General features: G+C 45.3%; 1 protein-coding gene across 3 annotated transcripts in view; it reads left to right on the forward strand.

Moving 5' to 3' along the window:
* The window catches only part of PRKACB (protein kinase cAMP-activated catalytic subunit beta), a 229,443-nt gene that overhangs the window by 122,335 nt on the left and 84,576 nt on the right, over nucleotides 1-22,532 (forward strand). For all 3 annotated transcript variants that reach the window (XM_086954285.1, XM_086954284.1, XM_086954287.1), the window contains exons 2-4: nucleotides 9,630-9,691; nucleotides 16,115-16,243; nucleotides 19,388-19,486. In XM_086954285.1, coding sequence (XP_086810411.1) covers nucleotides 9,630-9,691; nucleotides 16,115-16,243; nucleotides 19,388-19,486 — 290 coding nt within the window. The remainder of the gene's footprint in view (nucleotides 1-9,629; nucleotides 9,692-16,114; nucleotides 16,244-19,387; nucleotides 19,487-22,532) is intronic.

Here is a 22,532-nt window from a genome sequence, read left to right on the forward strand (position 1 = left end):
GTTGCCCTTTATATACAAATCCTCGGCATAAATGGATAAGACCTGTCTGCCTCAATATGGGGACGCGTAATCATTTAGCAAGCAAGCACTTAGAATTCTGGAGACTGATTGTTCTCCATTGTCCGTAATTGCTGTTGCAAAGTTCTTGTCCTGGGCTTGGGCAATTCGAACACGTACTTTACTAGGAAAAATACAGTGATGTATTGATGTTTAAATTTCAAAAGTTTTTATCTGTGAGTAAAGACTAATGTTGTTCTTAATAATGTTTAAAAGCTTATTGTATTCGACATGTAACTGTTTAATTCTTGTCTTAACCTTGTGTATGTAGATTAGTATTTATTGTATAGCGTTAGGGTGGAAATGCTTTTATGACTGATGTCGAATAAAGCTTTGAAATTGAATTGAAAAGCCGCAGGCTACAATGCAGTGTCCGAGCAGCGGAGCAGGCCTCTCAGAACAATCCTGGCGCTGCTGTCATAGCATGAGAGCAACATCTGGATTGGCTGGGCAGCCTCTGCCGTCCCAGAGAGCTCAGGAGAGCACTGAGGTGGCCATCTGAGGCAGCAGCGAAATGCAAGTTTTTAGGTCTCGCCTGTCGATGCGCATGCGCATCGAGCAAGCGAGACTATGGGGGCTCATCGACTCTTTATCCAACTTGCAAGGAATCGTGGAGATTCCTTGCAGTGCCCGTGACTTTTAAGCTCAATGCGCATGCGCATTGAGCTTAAAAGCGCGTGCACATGGCCCCAGCCGCCTGCCATGCCTACTCTCCCGCCCCCTCACTTCTTGATTGCACGGCCGCTAGGCCGTGCCTCCCCTACTCCTCCTCCTACTCTCCTCCCCTCCCGTCTGTTCCCGCACTCCTCCCACACCCCCCTACTCCTCCTCCTACTCTCCTCCCCTCCCGTCTGTTCCCGCACTCCTCCCACACCCCCGCTCCGCCCCCTCACTCTCTCTGCCCGCCCGCTCTCCACTCCACGGCTTTCTTTTGGGCCTCCATAGCTACTGCCTCTCCCAGCCCCCAGCCTGCCCCGGTGTTGGCTGCATAAACACCGACCGTCTGTCTGCAACTTGAATAGAAAGAATCCCGAAAATGCTATTTTTTGTCCGCTATGCAAGGTACACGGGGCCTGTTTGTTTTGGATCTCCCCGGGCATTCCTTATCTGTCATTCATTCTTCCCCGCTCGGGGATTCCCGCGCTGAAGACGTCACAAGACTTCGCACCCACGGACACGCCTGGGCTTGTCCCGGCACCAGGGCTTGAAAAACACATTGCCACGGCCTGTTTCTTTATTTTTATATTCAGTAACTCGGACTCGGCTCTTTCTGTGTTCCAGTTCTGTAACGTGATGCGAAGAGCTGAACCGGGTCAACATTTATACAAGCACAAAACAGCACCCGCTTCCAATGTTAGAACCATATCCTATATCTGCATATGTCCCTAGTGGCTCCATGTCATGTATGACGCACTTCTCGAATTCCTGGGTTTCTGCACTTCGCACCCAGGCAATTTGAGCAACGCCATTAAAGCAATTTAAAAGGCTATTGTATGTAATGCACACGCAGACAGAGCCAATAGTTTTAGCTTTTGAAAAGTGAACAATTGTTTTATTTACCTTCGCTAAGGCAGCGTGTGCAAAAGCGATCACAAACATCCCTCACAGATCAGTTACAATACTGACAGCACTATCGACTGAGGGAAAATGTGCACCTCATAGGGATCATTTACAATACTGATAGCATCTCAAAACCCTCAGTACGAAGAGCAGACACCTCTGGTGGCAGGAGACGTACTCAAAGAACAGATACAGCACTGGTAGGGAAAGTGCAAGCTTCCTTCACACACAACTCAGTTACAGTGCTGACAACCGTGGTACACATATCCTCTCACACAAAACAGATATGGAAAGAGTGCACACTTTTATTGCACTGTGAACATTCACAAGAAATACAGCAGTGTTTCAAGTACCCTCACACAACGAACAGAAACAGCACTGGTGGCAGGAGTGCACGTTTTCCTCACACAGAGACAGTTTACAACCATGTCCCCTCTTGTGCAAGTACCATCACGCAAGGAACAGATACAGCACTGGTATGAAAAGTGCACGTTTTTTTCACACACTAATCAGTTACAGTGCTGACAGCAGCGACACACATATTCTCTCACACAAAACAGACAGAGAACTGGAATGAGTGCAGACTTCCATAGCACAGCGAACATTAACAAGAATGACAGTAGTTTCAAGTACCTTCGCACAAAGAACAGACACAGCACTGGTGGCAGCAGCGCCAGTTTTCCACACACATAGATGGCTTACCACATTGGTACAAGCATACCCTCATACAAAGAACAGACACTACTGGTGGGAGGAGTGCAAGCTTCGCTCGCACATAAATATTTTACCACAGTGACCACACTGGCACAAGTATACCCTCACACAAAGAACAGATACAGCACTGGTGGCAAAGTGTAAGCTTCCCTCGCACATATATGTTTTACCACACTGACGATACTGGTACAAATATACCCTCATACAAAGAACAGACACAGCACTGGTGACAGGAGTGCAAGCTTCGCTCGCACATAAATATGTTTCCACAGTGCCCACACTGGCACAAGTATACCCTCACACAAAGAACAGATACAGCACTGGTGGCAAAGTGCAAGCTTCCCTCGCACATATATGTTTTACCACACTGACGATACTGGTATAAGTATCCCCTCACGCAAAGAACCGGCAATGCATTGGTGGCAAAGTGCAAGCTTCCCTCGCACATAGATGATTTGCCACACTGACAATACTGGTACAAGTATACCCTCACAGACAGGTAGCACGCTTGCACAGGGTATTTTTTTATTTTTTTATTTGAGTATTATTTGTTCCACCTTAGATCTTAATTCTTTAATGGTCCATACCTTTTGCAATCAAATTAATCCTTTACTCACCCTCACCCTCACCACCCTCAACCCCTCACCCTCACCCACCCTCACTTACCCTCACCCTCACTCACACTCACTCACCCTCACTCACCCTCACCCTCACTCACCCTCACCCTCACTCACCCTCACCCTCACTCACCCTCAACCCCTCACCCTCAACCCCTCACCCTCACTCACCCTCAACCCCTCACTCACCCTCACTCATCCTATTTCACCCTCAACCCCTCACCCTCACTCACCCTCAACCCCTCACCCTAACTCACCCTCACTCAACCTCAACACCTCACTCACCCTCACTCACCCTCACCCTCACTCACCCTCACCCTCACTCAACCTCAACCCCTCACTCACCCTCACCCTCACTCACCCTAAACCCCTCACCCTCAACCCCTCTCTCACTCTCACTCATCCTCACCACCACACCCTCACTCACCCTCAACGCCTCACCCTCACTCACCCTCACTCACCCTCAACCCCTCACTCACCCTCACTCTCACTCACCCTCAACACCTCACAATGACTCACACTCACCCTCACACACCCTCACCCTCACCCACCGTCACACACCCTCTGCGTACCAACACCTCTCACACCCTCACACACCCTCACACACACTCACACTCACGCAACGTCACACACCCGAAGCCTCACACCCCCTCACTCACACTCACCCTCACACCCCCTAACCCGCACACCGCCTAACACTCACACCCCCTAACGCTCACACCCCCTAACAATCACCCCCTAACCCTCACCCCCTCACTCTCACCCTCACACCCTCACCCCCTCACCTCCCCACCCTCACCCCCTCACCCCCCCACCCTCACCCCCTCACCCCCCCACCCTCACCCCCTCACCCTCCACCCTCACTCACCCTCAACCCCTCACCCTCACCCTCAACCCTTCACCCTCAACCTCTCACTCACTCACCCTCACTCACCCTCAACCCCTCAGCCTCACCCTCACTCACCCTCACTCACCCTCAACCCCTCACCCTCACTCACCCTCAACTCCTCACCCTCACTCACCCTCACTCACCCTCACCCACCCTCACCCACACTCACCCTCACTCACCCTCAACCCCTCACCCTCACTCACCCTCAACCCCTCACCCTCACCCACCCTCAACCCCTCACCCTCACCCTCAAACCTTCACCCTCAACCCCTCACTCACCCTCACTCTCACTCACCCTCACTCAGCCTCAACTACTCCCCCTCACCCTCACTCACCCTCAACCCCTCACCCTAGCTCACCCTCACCCACCCTCAACACCTCACTCACCCTCAACACCTCACTCACCCTCACCCTCACTCACCCTCAACACCTCACCCTCAACCACTCACTCACCCTCACTCACCCTCACCCACCCTCACTCACCCTTACTCACCCTCACTCTCACTCACCCTCAACCCCTCACCCTCACTCACCCACCCTCACCCTCACCCTCACTCACCCTCAACCCCTCACCCTCACACAGTGCAATAGGTCTCAGACCATTTCAGTTAGAGCTTTTAGAGATGTTTATGGCTTTTTTTATTTGTAATTCTTTAGCATTGGCTACAGGAAACAAACATGCTAAACATTTACAAAAAAAAACCATAAACCATTCTAAAAACACTAACTCTAATGGTGCGAGACCTATTGCATTTCCAATGCTTGTTTAAAATTACTATTCCCCACCCCCCCTCCCCCCGCCCCCCCAGCACCCACCTGCCATCCGCAGTCCCCACCTTCATGTTGCGATAGCCGCCACTGATGGTGTTGTCGAAAAAGTACCCAACACCTGCACTGAAGATATTAAGGAACCTGAAGTACTAGACTCTCTGGGGAAGGGTGAACAGGCAGAAAGAGTGGATCACCTGGTGTAGGAAGATAGTGCCTTATCACTAGACTTTTTACTGCTTGTATTGAAGCTATCACCTCCCACCCTGCCAGGATTGGTTTCAATAGGGCATCATTAAATGGGAGCAAGGGCTCTGAGGTCTGGGTTGCAAGTCGGAGGAGCTCCAAGTCTTGATGACCACAGAGGGAAGTGACAATTTTAGAAGCTTGGCACCTCCTCAACTTTCTTTAGTATTGTGTGGAAGGAGGTTAATTTAGGAGGCTAAGCCCCCAAAGGAAACACCCTTGTTCATTTCAAGGGAGGTATCCAGACCACTGGCTGAGTGTTAGAAATGGGATTTCTGGTTGGCTGAGGTTTGCACCAAAGCCAGGCAGAAACCACCACCCTAGTCAGGATAAGGGAGTTACACTCCTAAAATAACCCCTGCTCACCCCCTTGGTAGCTTGGCACGAGCGGTCAGGCTTATCTTAGAGGCAGTGTGTAAAGCATTTGCACATAACCAACAGTAATGCAATGTAAGCACTACAAAAGGACACCACACCAGTCTATAAAAATATCCAATATATTTATATACCTTAACAAGACCTAATACGATAAAAATCCACAATACAGTACTTTAAAAATAGTTGTTTCGCCAGATGTCTTTTAAATGGCAAAATTATGTTGAAAACACAGTTCATATGAGTTGGTCACTGGGTCAGAGTCGACCGCGATGCTGAAAACAACAGAGTCTCACAGTTCTAGCTGACCGCATCGGTACGGGCCAGCAACAGTGGGACAGACTCGTTTACAGTACCTTTCTTAGTGCGGCTCACACGGAGGTGCGAGTCGGTCTTGGCATCCGTCGCAGTTGCGATACAAAGAGGCAGCGGTGCGGTGTCCCTAGATGCAGTGCGAGCAGCGGCTTGGTTACGATAGTCCAGATGGCGTCGGTGAGACCAAGGCAGGGGCTGCAGGGTGAGACGGTGCTCCATTGCGGTGCTGGCAAGTTGCACTGCAGCGACAGAGCCGGTTGGCGGGAATCTGTGCAGGCCGAGCAGGACATCTGTACGTGACGAGGGAGTCACAGGTGTCGAGCCAGCGGCGATCGAGTCGGTGAGACCAGATCAGCGAAGTGAAGCGAGACTGTGCAGGTTGCGGTGCCTCTCGATGCGGCTAGGTTACTATCGTGCAGACAGGGTTGGTGGGACCGAGGCGTGTGGTGCAGGGCGAGTCGGTGCAGCCTACTTTGCCTTCAGGACACAAAGCCAGCGGTGGAGTTGGCTGACAGTCGGTCGCAGTTCCCTCTTCTCTGTGGGCAACTGGAACTGCGGGTCCAGGAGCGGTACCCAGAGGTTGGTTAAGTCTTTGCAGTCCCTGAGACTTCTTAACAGGAAGCCAGCTCGGTTCCAGGCCCTTGGAGATACTCAGCACAAGTAGAGAAAGTTCAGTGCATTCCTTCCACTGCCCAAGGCAGAAGCAGCAGCTGCAGGCCAACTCACCAAAGCAACCACACAGCAAAGGGGCAGTACTCCTCCCGGCAGCTATTCCAGCTCTTCTTCTTGGCAGGTTCCTTGATTCCAGCGGGATCTCTGGAGCCTTTTCTATCCCTGAGACTTCCAACAGTAGGCAAGCTCTACTTCAAGCCCTTGGAGAAAATTCTAACAGCAGGATGATGTAAGCACAGTCCAGTCCTTTCCCTACCCAAGACAGAAGCAACCACTGCAGGCCAACCCCTCAACACGCAGCATAGGGGCAGTACACCTCCTTCAGCTTTCCTGGTCCTTCTTCCTGGCAGGTTCCTTAGTTCAGAAGTAATCTAAATCTCTGGGGTCTGGGCCCCAATATTTATACCAGCAAATCCTTTGTCTTCTGAAGGCAGAGGGGCCTGTACCTAGTTCAAACCAGTTCTGGGTGCATTCTGCCAGTGTGCACCTTCTTCCTTTGTCAGTGTGGGCCAGGATCCTCAGACGCACCACAGGGGGTAGAGCCATCATTGTGGAAGGTGAGTCCTGCCCTATTCAGACCCAGGTGCTACTCCTCCCACCATCTATGTGTAGATGTGCCTATCCAGCCCTGCTGACTCACCCTGTTTCCCCACAGCCCTTGTCACTCACCAACCAGACAGGTAATACACAAGCTAGCAGAGGCAGGCTGTAATTGTCAATGACAGGTAGTGTCTGACAATGTGTGAGTGCCAGTGTGTATGAGTGAGTCAGACTGAAAAAAGGCTGAGTAAGAGTGGCTGCAAGTGAGAAAATGATTGAGTGAGTGCTAGAGAGTGTGAGAATCAATGTGAGTGAGAATGAGGGAGAAAAACAATGTGAGTGGGTGTGAAAAAAACGATTTTGAATGTCTCAGTGAAAGTATGCCTCAGTCATACAGAGAAGTGAAATTTGAGAGACTGTGAATATGGGAGTCATAGCCAGTGAAAAGTGAAAGGGAGTGAGAGTTAGGAAGTACGCATAAGAGTGTGTGCAAGATAGTGAGTGACAATGAATGAGTAAGTACAATTTGGTCATAATGAATAAGTGAGTAAGTGGATGTAAATGAGCATGATTGAAATTATGGTAATATGCGTGTGAGTCTGCTGTTTGCCATGGCATACTGAAGGTAACTGTCGATGGAGACACCCACGGCAAAATACTGGCACTGGCATACTGGAGGCAGTTCTTAGCATGGCAGGCATCTGTGACAAAGTAGTGGCATACTGGAGGTAGTTGATGGCATAACAATATAATGTTGGTAATGACATGATAGAGGTAATTGGTTCTGAAAGTAGTTCTTGACTTAATGATAAAATACTGCTACTGGCATATGAGAAGTCATTGGTGGCATATAGGGCACGGAGGGAAAAAGTCTGTAGCTTGCATACTTGAGGACATTGTTGGCATGGGAGCATCTGTGTCAAAATGCTCGCACTGTTACATTGGAGGTAATTATTGTCATAAGTAAGGGCAACAGGGGTGCATGAAAGGGGGAACCACGACAAAATGCTGGCCCTGACATACTGAGGTAATTGTTGACATAAGTGTCACTCATGGTATAGGGATGGCATTAATAGCAAGAATTCTGTCTCTGGTCTATTGTTTGTAATTTTTGGCCTAGGAGGGCACCCATGACAAAATTCTGGCACAATGGAGATATTTTTTTTTATACCTGGGAGCACCCATAGCACATTTTGAAAAAATGATGTCAACTCCAGGGGGGTGTTCGGATCCATTGGCTTTGCAACATTATGTGAAAGTTTCCTTTAAAGTGCACTATTTGACCCAAATGTTTTCAAAATGGTCTCAGGAGCAGCCCCCCAAACCCTCTTAGGGAGGTTTGGCATACTTGCTTCACTCGGTCACGACAATTCAGGGCTAGTATTATGCTCTTAAACTTTCAAAGATCATGCACCACCCTAATATACGTTTTATCTAAAATAGATGTGTATGTGTTGCGTTGCTATATAATCATATAGCAATTACGGAACTTCAGTAATGTCACTAATTGTGATGTCACCTGAGTTAAGGTAATGTGACATGATCTCCTCTGAAAATTCTGAGTCAAAAGCCATATGATGTCACTACCTGTGATTTCATCAAGGGCAACAGGCGCTTCTTATCATTTAGGGTGACAGGGTGCTTTACATGACACACATGTTACTCAAAGACAATAAATCATACAAGTGTGAACAATCAGCATAAAGGAAATGCAACATAAGACGATGAGGTCTAAAAGATGTAAGAGTCAGAGTCACTTGTTTGACATCAATACTAATAGATATCATTTGTTAAGTCCTTGGTCTAGAGAAAAGCAAAATCAGGCGATTAAAACTCAGGATTAAAAACATAACATAATGGTTAGTGAACTCTTAACTAATGAGAATTTCTAGACTACTTTTAGTGAGTAGGGAAGGACTGACAAAAAACTGCATTTCTAAGCCTGTGCATTTAGTTTTCACATGCTCTTTCATGGCACTTCATAGCTCTGTCAGCTCTGAGTGGGGGGCCCCCTCCATGTAGTTTTCAGGGGGCCCCATTAGGATCTGTTATGCCCCTCAGCGGTGAATAGAGTTACAATGCCTGGCTGCTGCCGCCGAGAGCACTCTACCTCCCCATCTTGCCTTTCAAAATTTGGAGACTGTGACAGCAACCCGGTTATGGCTTGAGGACTAGAGACATCTGGAGGGAGAGTACCATTAAAACATGGTTTTAAGACCTCTGGGTCCAGTATTCCGCAATGCCTTGTAAACAATACATAGAGCTTTAAAGACCATGCGTTTGTTCTCAGATAGCCAGTGGAGCTTAGATATCCTTACAGAGATGGATTTGTATTTGGGAATATCGAGAATGAATCTTGCTGCTGCATTTTGTACCAGTGGTCACTTGGCAGCATCAGTCTCCATATCTTTGGTAATTGGTAAAATGATTTGTGTGTCATCTGAATACGAGAAAGCCTGAAACCCAAAAGACCTTTATAAGCTTAGCCAGTGTGGTGACATAGATTAAATGGTCGGGCTCAGGGAGTAGGCCTGAGGAACCCACATGGCAAGATGATAGGTTCAGAAAAGAATTGATCTAATATTGAAAACTATTTGAATCTGAAATCTATTTTATGTGTGCATCTTGTGATACACCTCACTCTGTGTGCCTGCTCAGTATATTTGATTGCTGGGATTTTTGCAATTATGTCATAAGAAATTATGGAGTCAATCTGCCTGTTGTAGACACCTCGTTTTAGAAGAGCAATATGGACCTTAATGTTCTTTCTTGATATTTATTTATAATAAGCTATTCTCTGTTACTGAAGCTGTTTAAGAATCTGACCATCTGTGTCTGCTGAAAATGCTCATGTGTAAATTATTTCCTTTTTTCAGTGAAAGAATTCTTAGCCAAAGCCAAAGAAGATTTTTTAAGAAAATGGGAAAGTCCTCCTCAGGTGAATTCAGTTTCCTAATATTTAGTATTACTGAACTGCTGTTTGTTGATTTCTTTGGATTTATGTTTGAATATGTCAGCATTCACAAAATGTAGAAAATATTAATTGGTTGTCCAGTGATTCATCTAAGCTCTAATTGTAAGTACAATACGGCACAGCAAGATATTTTACTTTTAGATAATCCTGCATGTTATGCTGATATTGCAAGTTTCTGAATCTTGTTCTGTAGCCTAATAAATGCAGAGCCAAAACATATTGAGAGCCTCCTTAATGTCTCTTAACTTACAATAACTCCTTTGTGTCTTCTGGTGTATTTTTTTCCTTCTGCTGGAGTGTTATGTGTACGCAATCAGTCCTGTAAATGCCTGCTGTCCTTGTGTGTTACATTTTTATTTTGAAATCTTGTCTCTCACTCTCCCTTAATTGGTTTTCTCTGTTCCTGTCTTAGCCCTGTTTTTTTAAAATTTTTATAGTTGTTGAAAGTTGTCAAAACATACAAAACAATCATGACAAAGAAAAAACCAAACATGGTGAACTAGGCGATGGTCGTGTACACAACCAGTATTCATTTTGCCACGCCTTCACCCACCCCACCCTACCTACCCTCCTGTACAGCACATAAGGCGATCCCCACTTCAGTATTTTTCCCAATGGCCTACTCGGTCCAAGTTCTAGGGTTCCCTACCAAATCTTAAAGCCTTTCAGATTCTTTTAGCATACCCCACCTCACAGGTATGATGGGTTGATTCCAGTGCCTACTTTTTGTCTTGGATGGGCTTCCCCCACCAGACACAGTTTTATATTTCTTGAGACAGCCTCTCCCCTCATACACCATTTTTCTTTCAGTCTTCACACTTCCATTACCATTGTCAACTCTTGGAGTGTCGGGCACATCTGCCTACCCAATTTCTGGGTGATCTCTTTTCCAGTAGAAACCCCAAGTTAATCAAAAAATGTGACTTTGCCTCAGACTCCCTCTATATACCCAACAATAACAGAGGGCTGTGCCTCAATTGTAATAACCATAGCGTCCTTCATCTTATCCACCACTGCTTCCCAAAATACACTTGGGGTGGGACCGCTCCATAACATGTGCAATAAAGTCCTTCTTAGACCGTGGTTTTGCAGGCATCTTTTGTCCCTTGCTCTTGCTATTTTATGCAGCAGAGCTCTGTAATAATCCAGTCTATGCAAAATCTTGAGTTGGATGAGGCATGAGGTTGCCTTGAAGGTCACCTCCCTAGGGAGTTACAGCATGTCCTGGCAGTCGTCATCATCCAATTCTCCTATATCTGCATGCCATCGGGTATCAAGATTACCAAGTTCACCCTGTAAGTTGTTCATTAGAGTAGAATAGGCATGGGAGATGGTCTTCATAGTCATAATGCCGTCCAGCAGCCTCTTCTCCAATGGGAAGTCCTCTTTGGTCTCCTCATCAGGAGAGATCATCGCATGTAGGCCATGTCTCAAGTGGAGATATTTAAAAGACTGTGTTGTCGCCAGCTTGTACTCCCTTGATAGGAATTGGGGTATATTTCTTATCCTAACCTAGATTCCTCATAAACTTATTAACGTGGATATCACTCACTGTGGCTGGTGGGGCATCCGCACCTAACTTGCCCCCATACAATATAAAGAGGTATCCCTTCTGTCCCATACTAACCCAGTCCATCTGAAAATCTGAGTCGCCAAATGGAGCATATGCCCAATCATTTATTACACTAACCTTAGCGGCCTCATATTATCTATGAACATTGGTTAATGCTATGCCCCCCTCATAGGCCCGTCTTTGGAGGGTAGCCATCGCTATTTGGATTGGGCCATTTCCTCACAGCAGGGTATGGACCAATCTTTCCACCGTCAGAAAGAAGGTTGCCTGGACAGTCTATGGGCTGTTTTGCAGTATGTAGGTAAAGCGAGGCAATGCAATCAATATAAAGAGGTCTGCTTTACCAAGAAGAGAAAGTTGCAATGCCACCCAGTGTTTAGTAAAGAGGCTACGTTGTATTCATAGTGCAATTGGTCCTCCAGAGATGGCCACAATCCCAGCTCACCCTCATGTATCCAAATGCCCATAGGGAATATCAGAGATTTATCCCAATTTATTGTCGGCCCAGAAAATCCTCTATACACCAGGAAATTTCACCCAGTCTCCTCAAGGAGACCTCTGGGTTCGACACATACAACAGTATACCATTGGCATAAAGAGATATGCGTTCTTCACAGGATACTCATCTCCACCCCAACACCTGTGCATCCACGCTCACCAATCCCCCCAGAACCTCTATTTCCAATGCACAGAGCATCAGAGATAAGGGGCTATCCTGCCTAGTGCCTCTCTGGATGGGAGTGTCCCAGGAAACAATCCCATTGACTTTTAGCTGGGCTCTGGGCCTTTATAGACGAAGGAGATCCAATTTATAAATTTCAACCCGAACCCTATCTTCATCAAAATGGCAAACAAGAAGGGCCACTCAATAGTGTAAAATGCCTTGTGAGCGTCTAGTGATGCCAGGGGCACGTCAAACCCCTCCGCCACCTTTAAAACAAGGGGGAGGGAGCACACTACCTCTCATCCCAGCACAGTACACCCCATTGCATTCCGATAAATACAGTACGTTTACTTCAAAGTTACTATAGTTTTTCAACAAAGTTGGTGCAGGTAGTACTGTTAGATCTAGACCTATATCTCTGGGTTTAACCTTTCATAAATAGAGAGCAGAAGTAGTATAGAGCAGAGAAAAGTCAGTTGCTAAAATGCTGCCCAAGTTTTCACATGTGACAGTACCACTCCACAGGCACAGAGGTGCATCTCACCCAAGCATCAGCTCATTTGCTCAAGGGAACCTTTCAAACACAAGGGCGGGGGAGCACACTCCCTCTCATCCCAGCACGATTCACCCCATTACGCTCTCTTTAAAGTTGCTGTAGTTTTTCACCAATGTTGGTGAACTAGGGTGCATGCGATTGCCCCTCTTGCATCTTTTTGCATTTTTGGGATCGTTCACTTGGTGATTTGATTTCTACAAACTTTGATTGAAAGGAGCCAAGTGTAATTGACTAATGAGCATGTGAGTTCTTTGTTTAGTCCTGAATTGTTCAATCGTCAGTTAAGCCATTAGCCCTTTTGTTGCCTAAGACTTTGATTAGGAGTGCCCCTAAAGGTTATATGATTACTATCACAAATGGTAAAATCTGATATCCCGGGGTTTGCAGTCTTACTGGTGTGATACTTCTCTTCAGTTACACACATTTCCCATTCTAATCGGAAATAACATGTAGATTTGTGTCCTTTCTGCACGAGATATACATGTGTGAGTATCAGCTGAGCTTTTCTCCCTCTTAAATTTCTGCAGGTTTTATCTGTCCAATTTAATACATGGGTGCAGACTTCATACTAAACCTGGCATCAGTAGTAATTGTGATTCCTGTGCAAACATATAGTACAAAAAATCCAAGAAACACTAGACACTTGTAATGCAGGCCTAAGGCTTCCTCCTTGGTCTTTTTGATATTTTGTAACTTTTACCGGATAGTAGTCATTCAGTGTGATGAGATGTCAATGTTTACCTTTGCTGCCAGGGAGGGTGTTGGCCCAACCCTGTGCATTGCATGAGGTATAGTGTGGTTTTAATGTGTTGCCTAGGCAGTGCTTGCGCGGTCTCTTCGAGACATGCTGTATTCAGGATATTGTTAGAGTGAAGGAGTTAGGTCCTTAGCAAGTGGAGAGGCTGGACCTTAGCTATAGTGGTTGAGAAAAGAAAGTGCCTCCCACTTATATTTCAAAAAGGCTCTTACTTATGAGCAACACATCCACTCGGATTAGATATGTTCGGTATGTTTATTTATACCATGAATTCAACCATCAATTCAGAAAATTCTGTACATTTCATGTCAGACAAAGAACACCAAATAATTAACTCAAATTTTGAAACATACAAAAAGAAAAAATCACAAGTACATCTACTGTACACAACAAAGCATGACATTAATTTTAGAAAAATTCACAAAAAGTCAAAAAATGAGAACTTCTTTTACAGTAATAAACAAAGTCACAAATGAAAGGGGATATCACGATACATCAATTGACTATAGGGAGTACTAAGGGAGTAGGGAGTACTAAGCCTATTGACCAGTGAAAAGCCACCATTTACAAAGGACAGGGACAGGAGCAAATTAAAAAGATGGGTTGAAAGTGGGCAGAGCTTTATGCCAATATCCTGAATACATCCACTCGGATTAGATATGTTCGGTATGTTTATTTATACCATGAATTCAACCATCAATTCAGAAAATTCTGTACATTTCATGTCAGACAAAGAACACCAAATAATTAACTCAAATTTTGAAACATACAAAAAGAAAAAATCACAAGTACATCTACTGTACACAACAAAGCATGACATTAATTTTAGAAAAATTCACAAAAAGTCAAAAAATGAGAACTTCTTTTACAGTAATAAACAAAGTCACAAATGAAAGGGGATATCACGATACATCAATTGATGTATCGTGATATCCCCTTTCATTTGTGACTTTGTTTATTACTGTAAAAGAAGTTCTCATTTTTTGACTTTTTGTGAATTTTTCTAAAATTAATGTCATGCTTTGTTGTGTACAGTAGATGTACTTGTGATTTTTTCTTTTTGTATGTTTCAAAATTTGAGTTAATTATTTGGTGTTCTTTGTCTGACATGAAATGTACAGAATTTTCTGAATTGATGGTTGAATTCATGGTATAAATAAACATACCGAACATATCTAATCCGAGTGGATGTATTCAGGATATTGGCATAAAGCTCTGCCCACTTTCAACCCATCTTTTTAATTTGCTCCTGTCCCTGTCCTTTGTAAATGGTGGCTTTTCACTGGTCAATAGGCTTAGTACTCCCTCCTTAGTACTGCCTTGTCTCTTCTTGTAACCTCCCATGAGGACACCCCCTGTTACATCTGGTGTTACTCACTAGGTTTTATTTACAGCCTCAAGGCACTATTTTCTTAAAAGACTTCAAACAGGACACACACTTGGTCCTAAGCTAGGCTGGCAAGGGTTACTTCACTCGCTAGAACATCTCACATTTATGTGAGACAGTCTATAAATTTCGCTTTAACTGCTCCACACAGAGTGAAACCAAGTCCGAAATTAATGTAATAATTATTATGTCACATTTCAAAGCTACTGAATGTATATATGAACATAGCTATTTGAATGTACTCTTAGTACGGTCTTGCATACAGTGCATTTAGGGTGGATTTACCATATCTTTTGCAGAGTGCAGTACCATATGTGACCAAAAGAGGTCCTCTTTTGGCCACATATGGTACTGAACCCTGCACCATGGCTAGGTAAAAAAATTGCCATTTAAAATGCCAATAACTCCAACTTTGTAGACATGCAGTGTTGGTGCCTTGCTCACTAGGGACCTCTAGGAGCAGCTTCCGGTACTGCACCGCGACATGCAGTGCTGGTACCCTGCTCTCTTGGAGGAGTAGCTTGAGGTACTGCACCAAGACATGCAGTGCTGGTGCCTTGCTCACTAGGAACCTCTAGGAGCAGATTGCGGTACATCACCTAGACATGCAGTGCTGGTGCCTTGCTCCCTAGGGACCTCTGTGAGCAGCATGTGGTACTGCACTGAGACATACAATGCTGGTTCTTGGCTCACTTTGCAAGCATTTGCAATGCACTAGGTCTCGCTTTACTGAAAGTATGAGCTATTGGCCTTGCATTATTATTTGCAACGCCAATCCCTCAAACTATCAGTAATGCGAGACCAATTGCATTGCAAATGCTTGTTAGGTCAGTGATGGTGTTAACATCACATGAGGGGCCTCTGGCCAATGTAAACTTGAAATTATCTGTAAGGGCTTCTCACAGGCTATCAACCCATATAGTGTTTAGAACATGGGTTGGTGTGCAGTGCACCTGCCAAACGCAATATTTTTATTTGGTCCATGGGCGTAAGTAATCTTCATTAGATATGTGACATGCAGTTCTAGGCAGAGTAATTTAGCACCCGACCTTTGGCTATCAGTTGAATTTAAAGCGGTTTGTAGAGAGAACAGGCCTACACTGTGTCTTCTAATGATAAGAATTTAACCAAAAATGTATCTCCTATCGAGTATTTAAACTCCTTTTTTTGGTATTCAGGCATCAACTGGGGTGATTGCATCAGTTTTTAATCTGTAGGCAAACATAATGATCTAAAACACCTTTTTGGAATGTCCGTAAATCAAAGAGGATTATCCTAGTTGGTTTTAACATACCAGCTGCTCATCGGTAAACCCTAGTTACAGAAATGGATCTTCAAGTTAAGGAGTAAATGCATTTTGTTATGTATTTTGTTTGCTTTTCATATTGTTTTTCACCTTCTGAATGTAAAATGTCAAATCCGTGTCTAAAACAATTTTGTCTTCCTTTAGAATACTGCAAGCCTAGATGATTTTGAACGACAAAAGACCCTAGGGACGGGTTCTTTCGGCAGAGTGATGCTTGTGAAACATAAAGGTGCAGACCAGTTTTATGCAATGAAGATACTGGATAAACAGAAGGTCGGCCTTTGCGTTTGGTGTAGTGGAATGTTTAATTTGGTGCTCTAGTTTCTTCAAAACGTGTAACATCGTTTTTTTTAATACAAGAGCACTGAAATGTGATCTTTTGCAGTGTAACCTAGTGAACATTTTATTGCAAGATAAGTTTTAATATAAAGTGATGCCCTTTTCACATCTCAGGTCATCTTAATGTCTTTATGCTGGTATATCAAAATTGGTGAAAATGTGAAAAGATTTCAGTATATGGTGTGTACACCCTCTCTTTGAACATATATGTGAGTGCATCTCTTAATCTGTATAGCATGTAGTTTATACATTTGTTCTCTCACCTATGAAATTGGCACTCTTCAGTAAAAGTTAATATTTTTTAATTGTTTAGTATTTGCAGCATAACTCTACCAGTGCACTTCGTGGTGAATAAAAAGTGTATTATGTGAATCCAAGTATTCCACTCAGCTTCTGTGATCCTGGACATTTCTGATGGTTTCAAAGTGTGTTTTCTAGTTTTTAGGTCTCGCCTCTCAATGCGCATGCGCATTGAGCAAGACTATAGGGGCTTAAACAAGGTTTACCTAGACTGGCGATTTGACGCTGTGCCCGTGCGCTTTTAGGTCAATGCGCAAGCGCATTGACCTAAAATGCGCATGCACATCATCAAATCGCCCTCTGTTCCCCAGCAGCACTCCTCCCACTCCTTTGAAGTGAAGCTTAGCTTCACTTCAAAGGCCCCTGCTTCATCGCTGCTCTCCCAGCTCCGACCCCCTGCTGCGGCCGTGTCGCATTTCTTCTCCCCCCTCCCCACAGCAATGCCCTCCGTCTTGTTCAGCTAGCTGGTAGTGCAATTAGGTGGAATTTATATTTCGCTTTCCGAAGTATTTTCTTTATTTTAGCTTATTAATTATTACAAACGCAATTGATCGATTGGAGTAGCGCTCAAATTGTGGCTTCTCAAAGAGCAAAAAAATACGTGTATTGACGCCTTTTTAAAAAGCTGGGTCCTGGCCAGAATAAAAGGTGTGCACTTTTACTCACACCCAAAAGGATGACCCATAACATTGTGTTTAAGAAGCTTTTTCATTGAGCCCTCACGCAGCCCAGCGGAATGTGCGGCTCTTGCGCCACTATTGTTTTTGCATACAGTTCTGCTTAGTTTCTTTTAGCAATCAGCTGCCTACACGCGGGAACATAGAGCACCCCCTACACACACACACACTGAGGAGAAACGAGCAAACAAGTCCCAGAATTCAGAGCTCTATCGATCGGAAAAAAACAGGACGGACTAGCGGCCCATGGCGCAAAGCCTGTTGGGAACCATGTCAAATTTTAAGAAGAATGAGGCCGAAGAGTACCGCCGGAGTGGATTTCACACCCGGAAGTAATGCCTGTTAGGCGCACACCTGTTTGCATGATCACATCTTGGCCACACTAAGATGCGCCCTGGCTTGAAAATCAGAACGTGCACTGTGTTTTAGATACATTTGGCAATGTAAACCGAGTTCCCACCTGGATCAACACGAGTTTAGAGGCCAAGAGGCCCCACTCCGCCTCATGTGTGATGTACAGCTGCCCTGGGTTGCCACTCAGCATGTTGAATTCTGGTACTTGAAGTTTTACGTTTAACGTCATGCAGCGTGAACTTGTGGTCGCTGTACCTTTTCTGCTTACCTTTTCCTCCATCCCTACAAACTAGCGTTCACACGAACCCTGTTCTCAGAACTGTTGCTGGTCTGTGTCCACCCAGGCAGCCCAGGCCACCCCATGCGCTCCATACCAGCCCGGTTCACTATTGTTCTGGCCCGTCACTCATCGGCTCCTCTCGGTGCTTGATTTTGAACACACCCGGCTCCCCTTTCAAGATGCCGGGACGCAATATTTTTTTCAATTAAAAGTGCCAGTGTCTCGTCAAACAGTTCCTAGGTGCAACAGGCATCTGGGGAGGGGCGTTACTTTAGTTTCACAGTTTGCTGTCACCTGAGATCCTCGGAGGTCGAGAGGGGACACATGGAGCGCGGAATTTGTTTGGTGTGAAAATATTCATTGGTTCCCCCCTCCCTGCCTCCAATCAGTGGTTAATCCCTCGGCTTCCTGCCAGGCCCCTCCTCCCAGGAACAAGGAGCAGGTGAGGGACTCCGGTCCAAGCCAGGAGGGTTCGCACAGTGTGGACGACCCTCGTTTTCTTTCTCTTTAGGTCTCAGGTAAACCGCAGATGTGGCCTAACGACCAGAGCTGCCATCTAAGTCACGTAAATACAAAACATGTTGCATTACAAATGCTATAGGTGTCACATTCGGAAAAGTTATAACTATTGGCATTGTAAATGGCAAAGCTATCAATTTAGCTATTTTAAAAACCAACACATAAATAAAATATTTGTCATTTACAAGACCAATAGCTCCAACTTTTCTAATGCGAGACCTATTGCATTTCCAATGCTTGTTTATATAGTTCTTGCATCGACCTTGTGTTGATCATCAACCAATCCCCTGTAACACTGTGTTTTGTAACTCCAAAATCTTATCACAATTGTTTTTGAGCTCTTTACGCTTGCCTGAGCAAGGACAGGACAAAGGTCTTTGGGCACCCCAGGGAGGACTTGTTCTACAATTAAAAAAGATCATAAAATATTTCACTGTGGTGTCAACTCTCATTGTGGGGGTAGCATTGCTGAGAAAATTCTTCAGGTTTAGTGAGGTGTCTAGGGATATTCTTAAGGTGAGGAATCTGAACCTAGATATGGTATGCACCAAATAGAAAATTGCCAGAGGTGAGTAACTATTCATCTCCACATGATAGTTTCCCTCCTTCCACTATGCATTACAACGTTGTGCAATTTCTGTTTCACAAGTCTGTGTCACTGGATGAAAGAGGATTAAAGGGGTTTTGTACTTCAAGAATGCATATAATTGTAGGGATTGTGCATGGAATGTTGCTCTCTATGTAACATCTACTGTACCCTGGTATATATGCAACATTTGCCACGTGTGAGGAAATCTGTCTGTCGTCTTTGAAATGTCCTCTTTAAAGGCTTGGTGTGCCCAAAAATACGTAGTGTATATTTTAAAATTGTTCTTCTAGTTCTTTCTGTGACATGTTTGTGGTTGATGTTGAGCGAGTCACTTTAAGCACGTCTTCCTGTCTTTGTAGGTTGTAAAACTGAAACAAATAGAACACACGCTGAATGAAAAAAGAATATTGCAAGCAGTGAATTTTCCTTTTCTTGTACGGTTGGAGTATTCGTTTAAGGTAAACCATATTTTTCTATGGGCATTTGTATTTTTATGGAGCTGTTCTCCGGTAAAATAATTTTTTCCCAGTCATTTGTGTTTGTGCATGAATGGAATATTGAAAAAAGCACATCTTCAGCAAGAAAATGATATACATCAAAATCACAACACAAGAGAGTGCATATTAAATGATGTCTTTAATTGGCAGTTAATTTTGAATTTATGTAGATGAAGGGCTCAGGACTGTTTATTGCGATGTCTGCTGGCTTATAGGTTGCTGCTGTCCTATGCTGCTTGACCATATACAGAAACTTTTTGTTTATGTGCACGTGGAATTTATATGTAATGGGGAAGAGCTGACCATAGCTGCCAGTTAGATGTTTTAGTTTTTGTAAAAAATGTTTTACAATAAGTAAAGCTGCGCCTACATTTCAGTTTTATAATGTCACTATTATATATAGCTGTCCACATCCATTTATGTGATGCATACATTTTGAATGTTTCAAGTCTCAGCTTGACTGCACAACAGGTGTACAGTATGCTACACTGTTGTACATGTGTATGTATCTGGCCCTTTTATTCCAGGTCCTTCTGGCATTGCTTTCAACATTCCGATTTTTTCCGGAAGCTGGAGCTCACCCAAGAGAATTTTATGAAGCCTTGCGCCTCTTTTTTGGGCGGTGTGCCCCCTCCGGCCTTCGGGTCCTGAGGAGTCAGTGGCTGCTCAATCTGATTCCGCACTGGCACCCCTGGCACGGATGCCCCTTGCGGATCCAGACCGGTGTTGGTCATGCCACTGTGAACTTTTTTGCCACCGATGCTCCTGGCTACGTCCGCCTCATTCTGATTCCCGACGACCCGGAGATGGCATCGCGTTGCCTGATGCCTTACCCCGCGCTTTTGGACCTACAGTTCCTAGGTCATTTACTGAGCCTTATTCTGAAGGGATAGGAGTGGGAGAACTTTGGGGAATGGTCACTGGACCCTTTTACAAAACCAGCCTGAGGAGGAAAATAATTGGTCTGAGGAAATGGGTGAGGCCAGTGGACTGGATACTTCTCCAGATACTAGCATGCTTTATCCCCGTTACCGTGGCTAAGGAGAGGGAAGCGTCTTATGCTATGTTGGTGCAAAGGGCGAATGAGGTCCTTTGCCTTCAGCTTCCTGCAATGACGATCAAGTCTAACATCTTGACGTACGTACTACAGCCGAGAGTTTCTTCGTCGGAACCCTGACTCTTGTTTAATGAAGCCCTCATGGATGTCCTACTGGGAACCTGGTCCAAGCTCATCACAGGGTTCCTGTGAATAAGACGATTGCCCACTGCCACCACCCTGCTTCGTGAGACCCAAATTGCCTCACCGCCCATCCTACCCCAGAGAGCTTGGTGGTCCAGGCATCTACGTCTCAAGGTTCATTCCCCTTCACTTAGGTCAGGCGGCCAAAGGGTGGGTCAGACTACCACCCCCGGCAGCTTCAGCCTCCAAACCCTCCTAGTCTTGCCATTCCAGACAATAAGCATCCAGTTGGTGGCAGAATCAGCCATTATCTCCACCATTGGTAGACTTTCACATCGGACAGGTGGGTCCTCCAGATAATCCGAGGGGGGCTACTCCGTCCCCTTTGAGACCACCTCTCTCTCCATGCCTGCATCCTACAACCAGCTGATGAAGGGTCAGTTCATTTTACCCTGAGATAAAGTCATGGCTCTCTTGACCGGGGGATCCATAGAGATGGTTCTGGAGCCAGAAGTAGGCTGTGATTGCTATTCCTGCTACTTTGTCCCAAAAAAGGACATTATAGAACTGCAAGCCCTCAACTATTTCCTCAAAATGGAAAAATTCTTAATTCTTACACTTGCTCAGGGCCTGTCTGCCCTGGACCCAGGAGACTGGATGGTAGCGTTGGACTTTCAGGACGCCTATTTCTACATTCCCGTCCTGCCTGCCTGCCCGTCCGCCCATCGCAGCTACCTGTAGTTTACGGTAGGCCACAAGCATTTCAGTTCACCGTGCTCCGCTTTGGCCTTACCAGTACCCCTCGGTGTTCACTAAAGTAATGGTGGTCATTGCAGCTCATCTGTGCAGATCCAGGTGTGCCAGTCTTCCACTATCTCGACGTCTGGCTGCTGAAGGCAGGCTCACCCCAGGTGGTCATCTCCCACCTCCACAATATGGCAAACCTCCTGCATTTGATGGGGTTCACTATCAACACCGGACTCCCACTCACACGCTCCCTTTCATTGTCGTCCTTCTAAAAGCTTCCAGACCAACCCTTCATTTTTAGATCACCCATTTTACATAGATTTTGAAAGGCTGTGTAAGTTTGTTCCAACTTGCCCCTTTCATTATGCTTCAGTGAGACCTTAATTTGGTTCGCACTTTCCTAATGTGCGCTCCTTTCAAACCCATGCATTATTGTCCCCTCCAGCTGCTCACCGTCAAAACAGTCTTCTTTGTGGCAATTACTTCTGCCAGGAGGTTGAGTTAGCTACTGGGTTTATCGTTCACCCCCCTCTTCCTTACTCAAAATATTCCCATCCATGTTGGTGCTTCGCACTAGGGCCTCTATCATTCTGAAAGTGGTAACTCCATTTCATGTTGGGCAATCTTGTCACCTTTCCCACTTTCTACACTCCTCCGCATTCCTCTAAAGAAAGGGAGTGACTCCACTTCCTGAACCTAAAAAGAGCGTTGTCGTATCACCTTGACCACACACGAGTTGCAGGTGGACAACCAACTCTTCATGGGGTACGTTAGAAGGGAGAAAGGTAGTGCAGGGCAGACAAGGACCATCTCCAATGGGTCATCCTGGGCATAACAATTTCCTATGCTCAGGCCAAGAAGCCTTCTGAAGGCATAAGGGCTCATTCCACCAGCTCTAAGGCTGCTACCACTGTATTGCAATGTGAAGTCCCAGTCCTGGACATCTGTCAGGCAGCAACGTGGGCATCCCTGCACACGTTCACCAAACCTTACTGCCTAGATACTCGATTCCATAGGCACTGCCATTTTGGCTGCTCTTTCCTGGAGGATTTCTATTGTAAACTTGTCTGCAGGCCCTCC

The sequence above is a fragment of the Lissotriton vulgaris genome, chromosome 1_1 (genome assembly GCF_964263255.1).
Source record: "Lissotriton vulgaris chromosome 1_1, aLisVul1.2, whole genome shotgun sequence".
NCBI lineage: Eukaryota > Metazoa > Chordata > Amphibia > Caudata > Salamandridae > Lissotriton > Lissotriton vulgaris.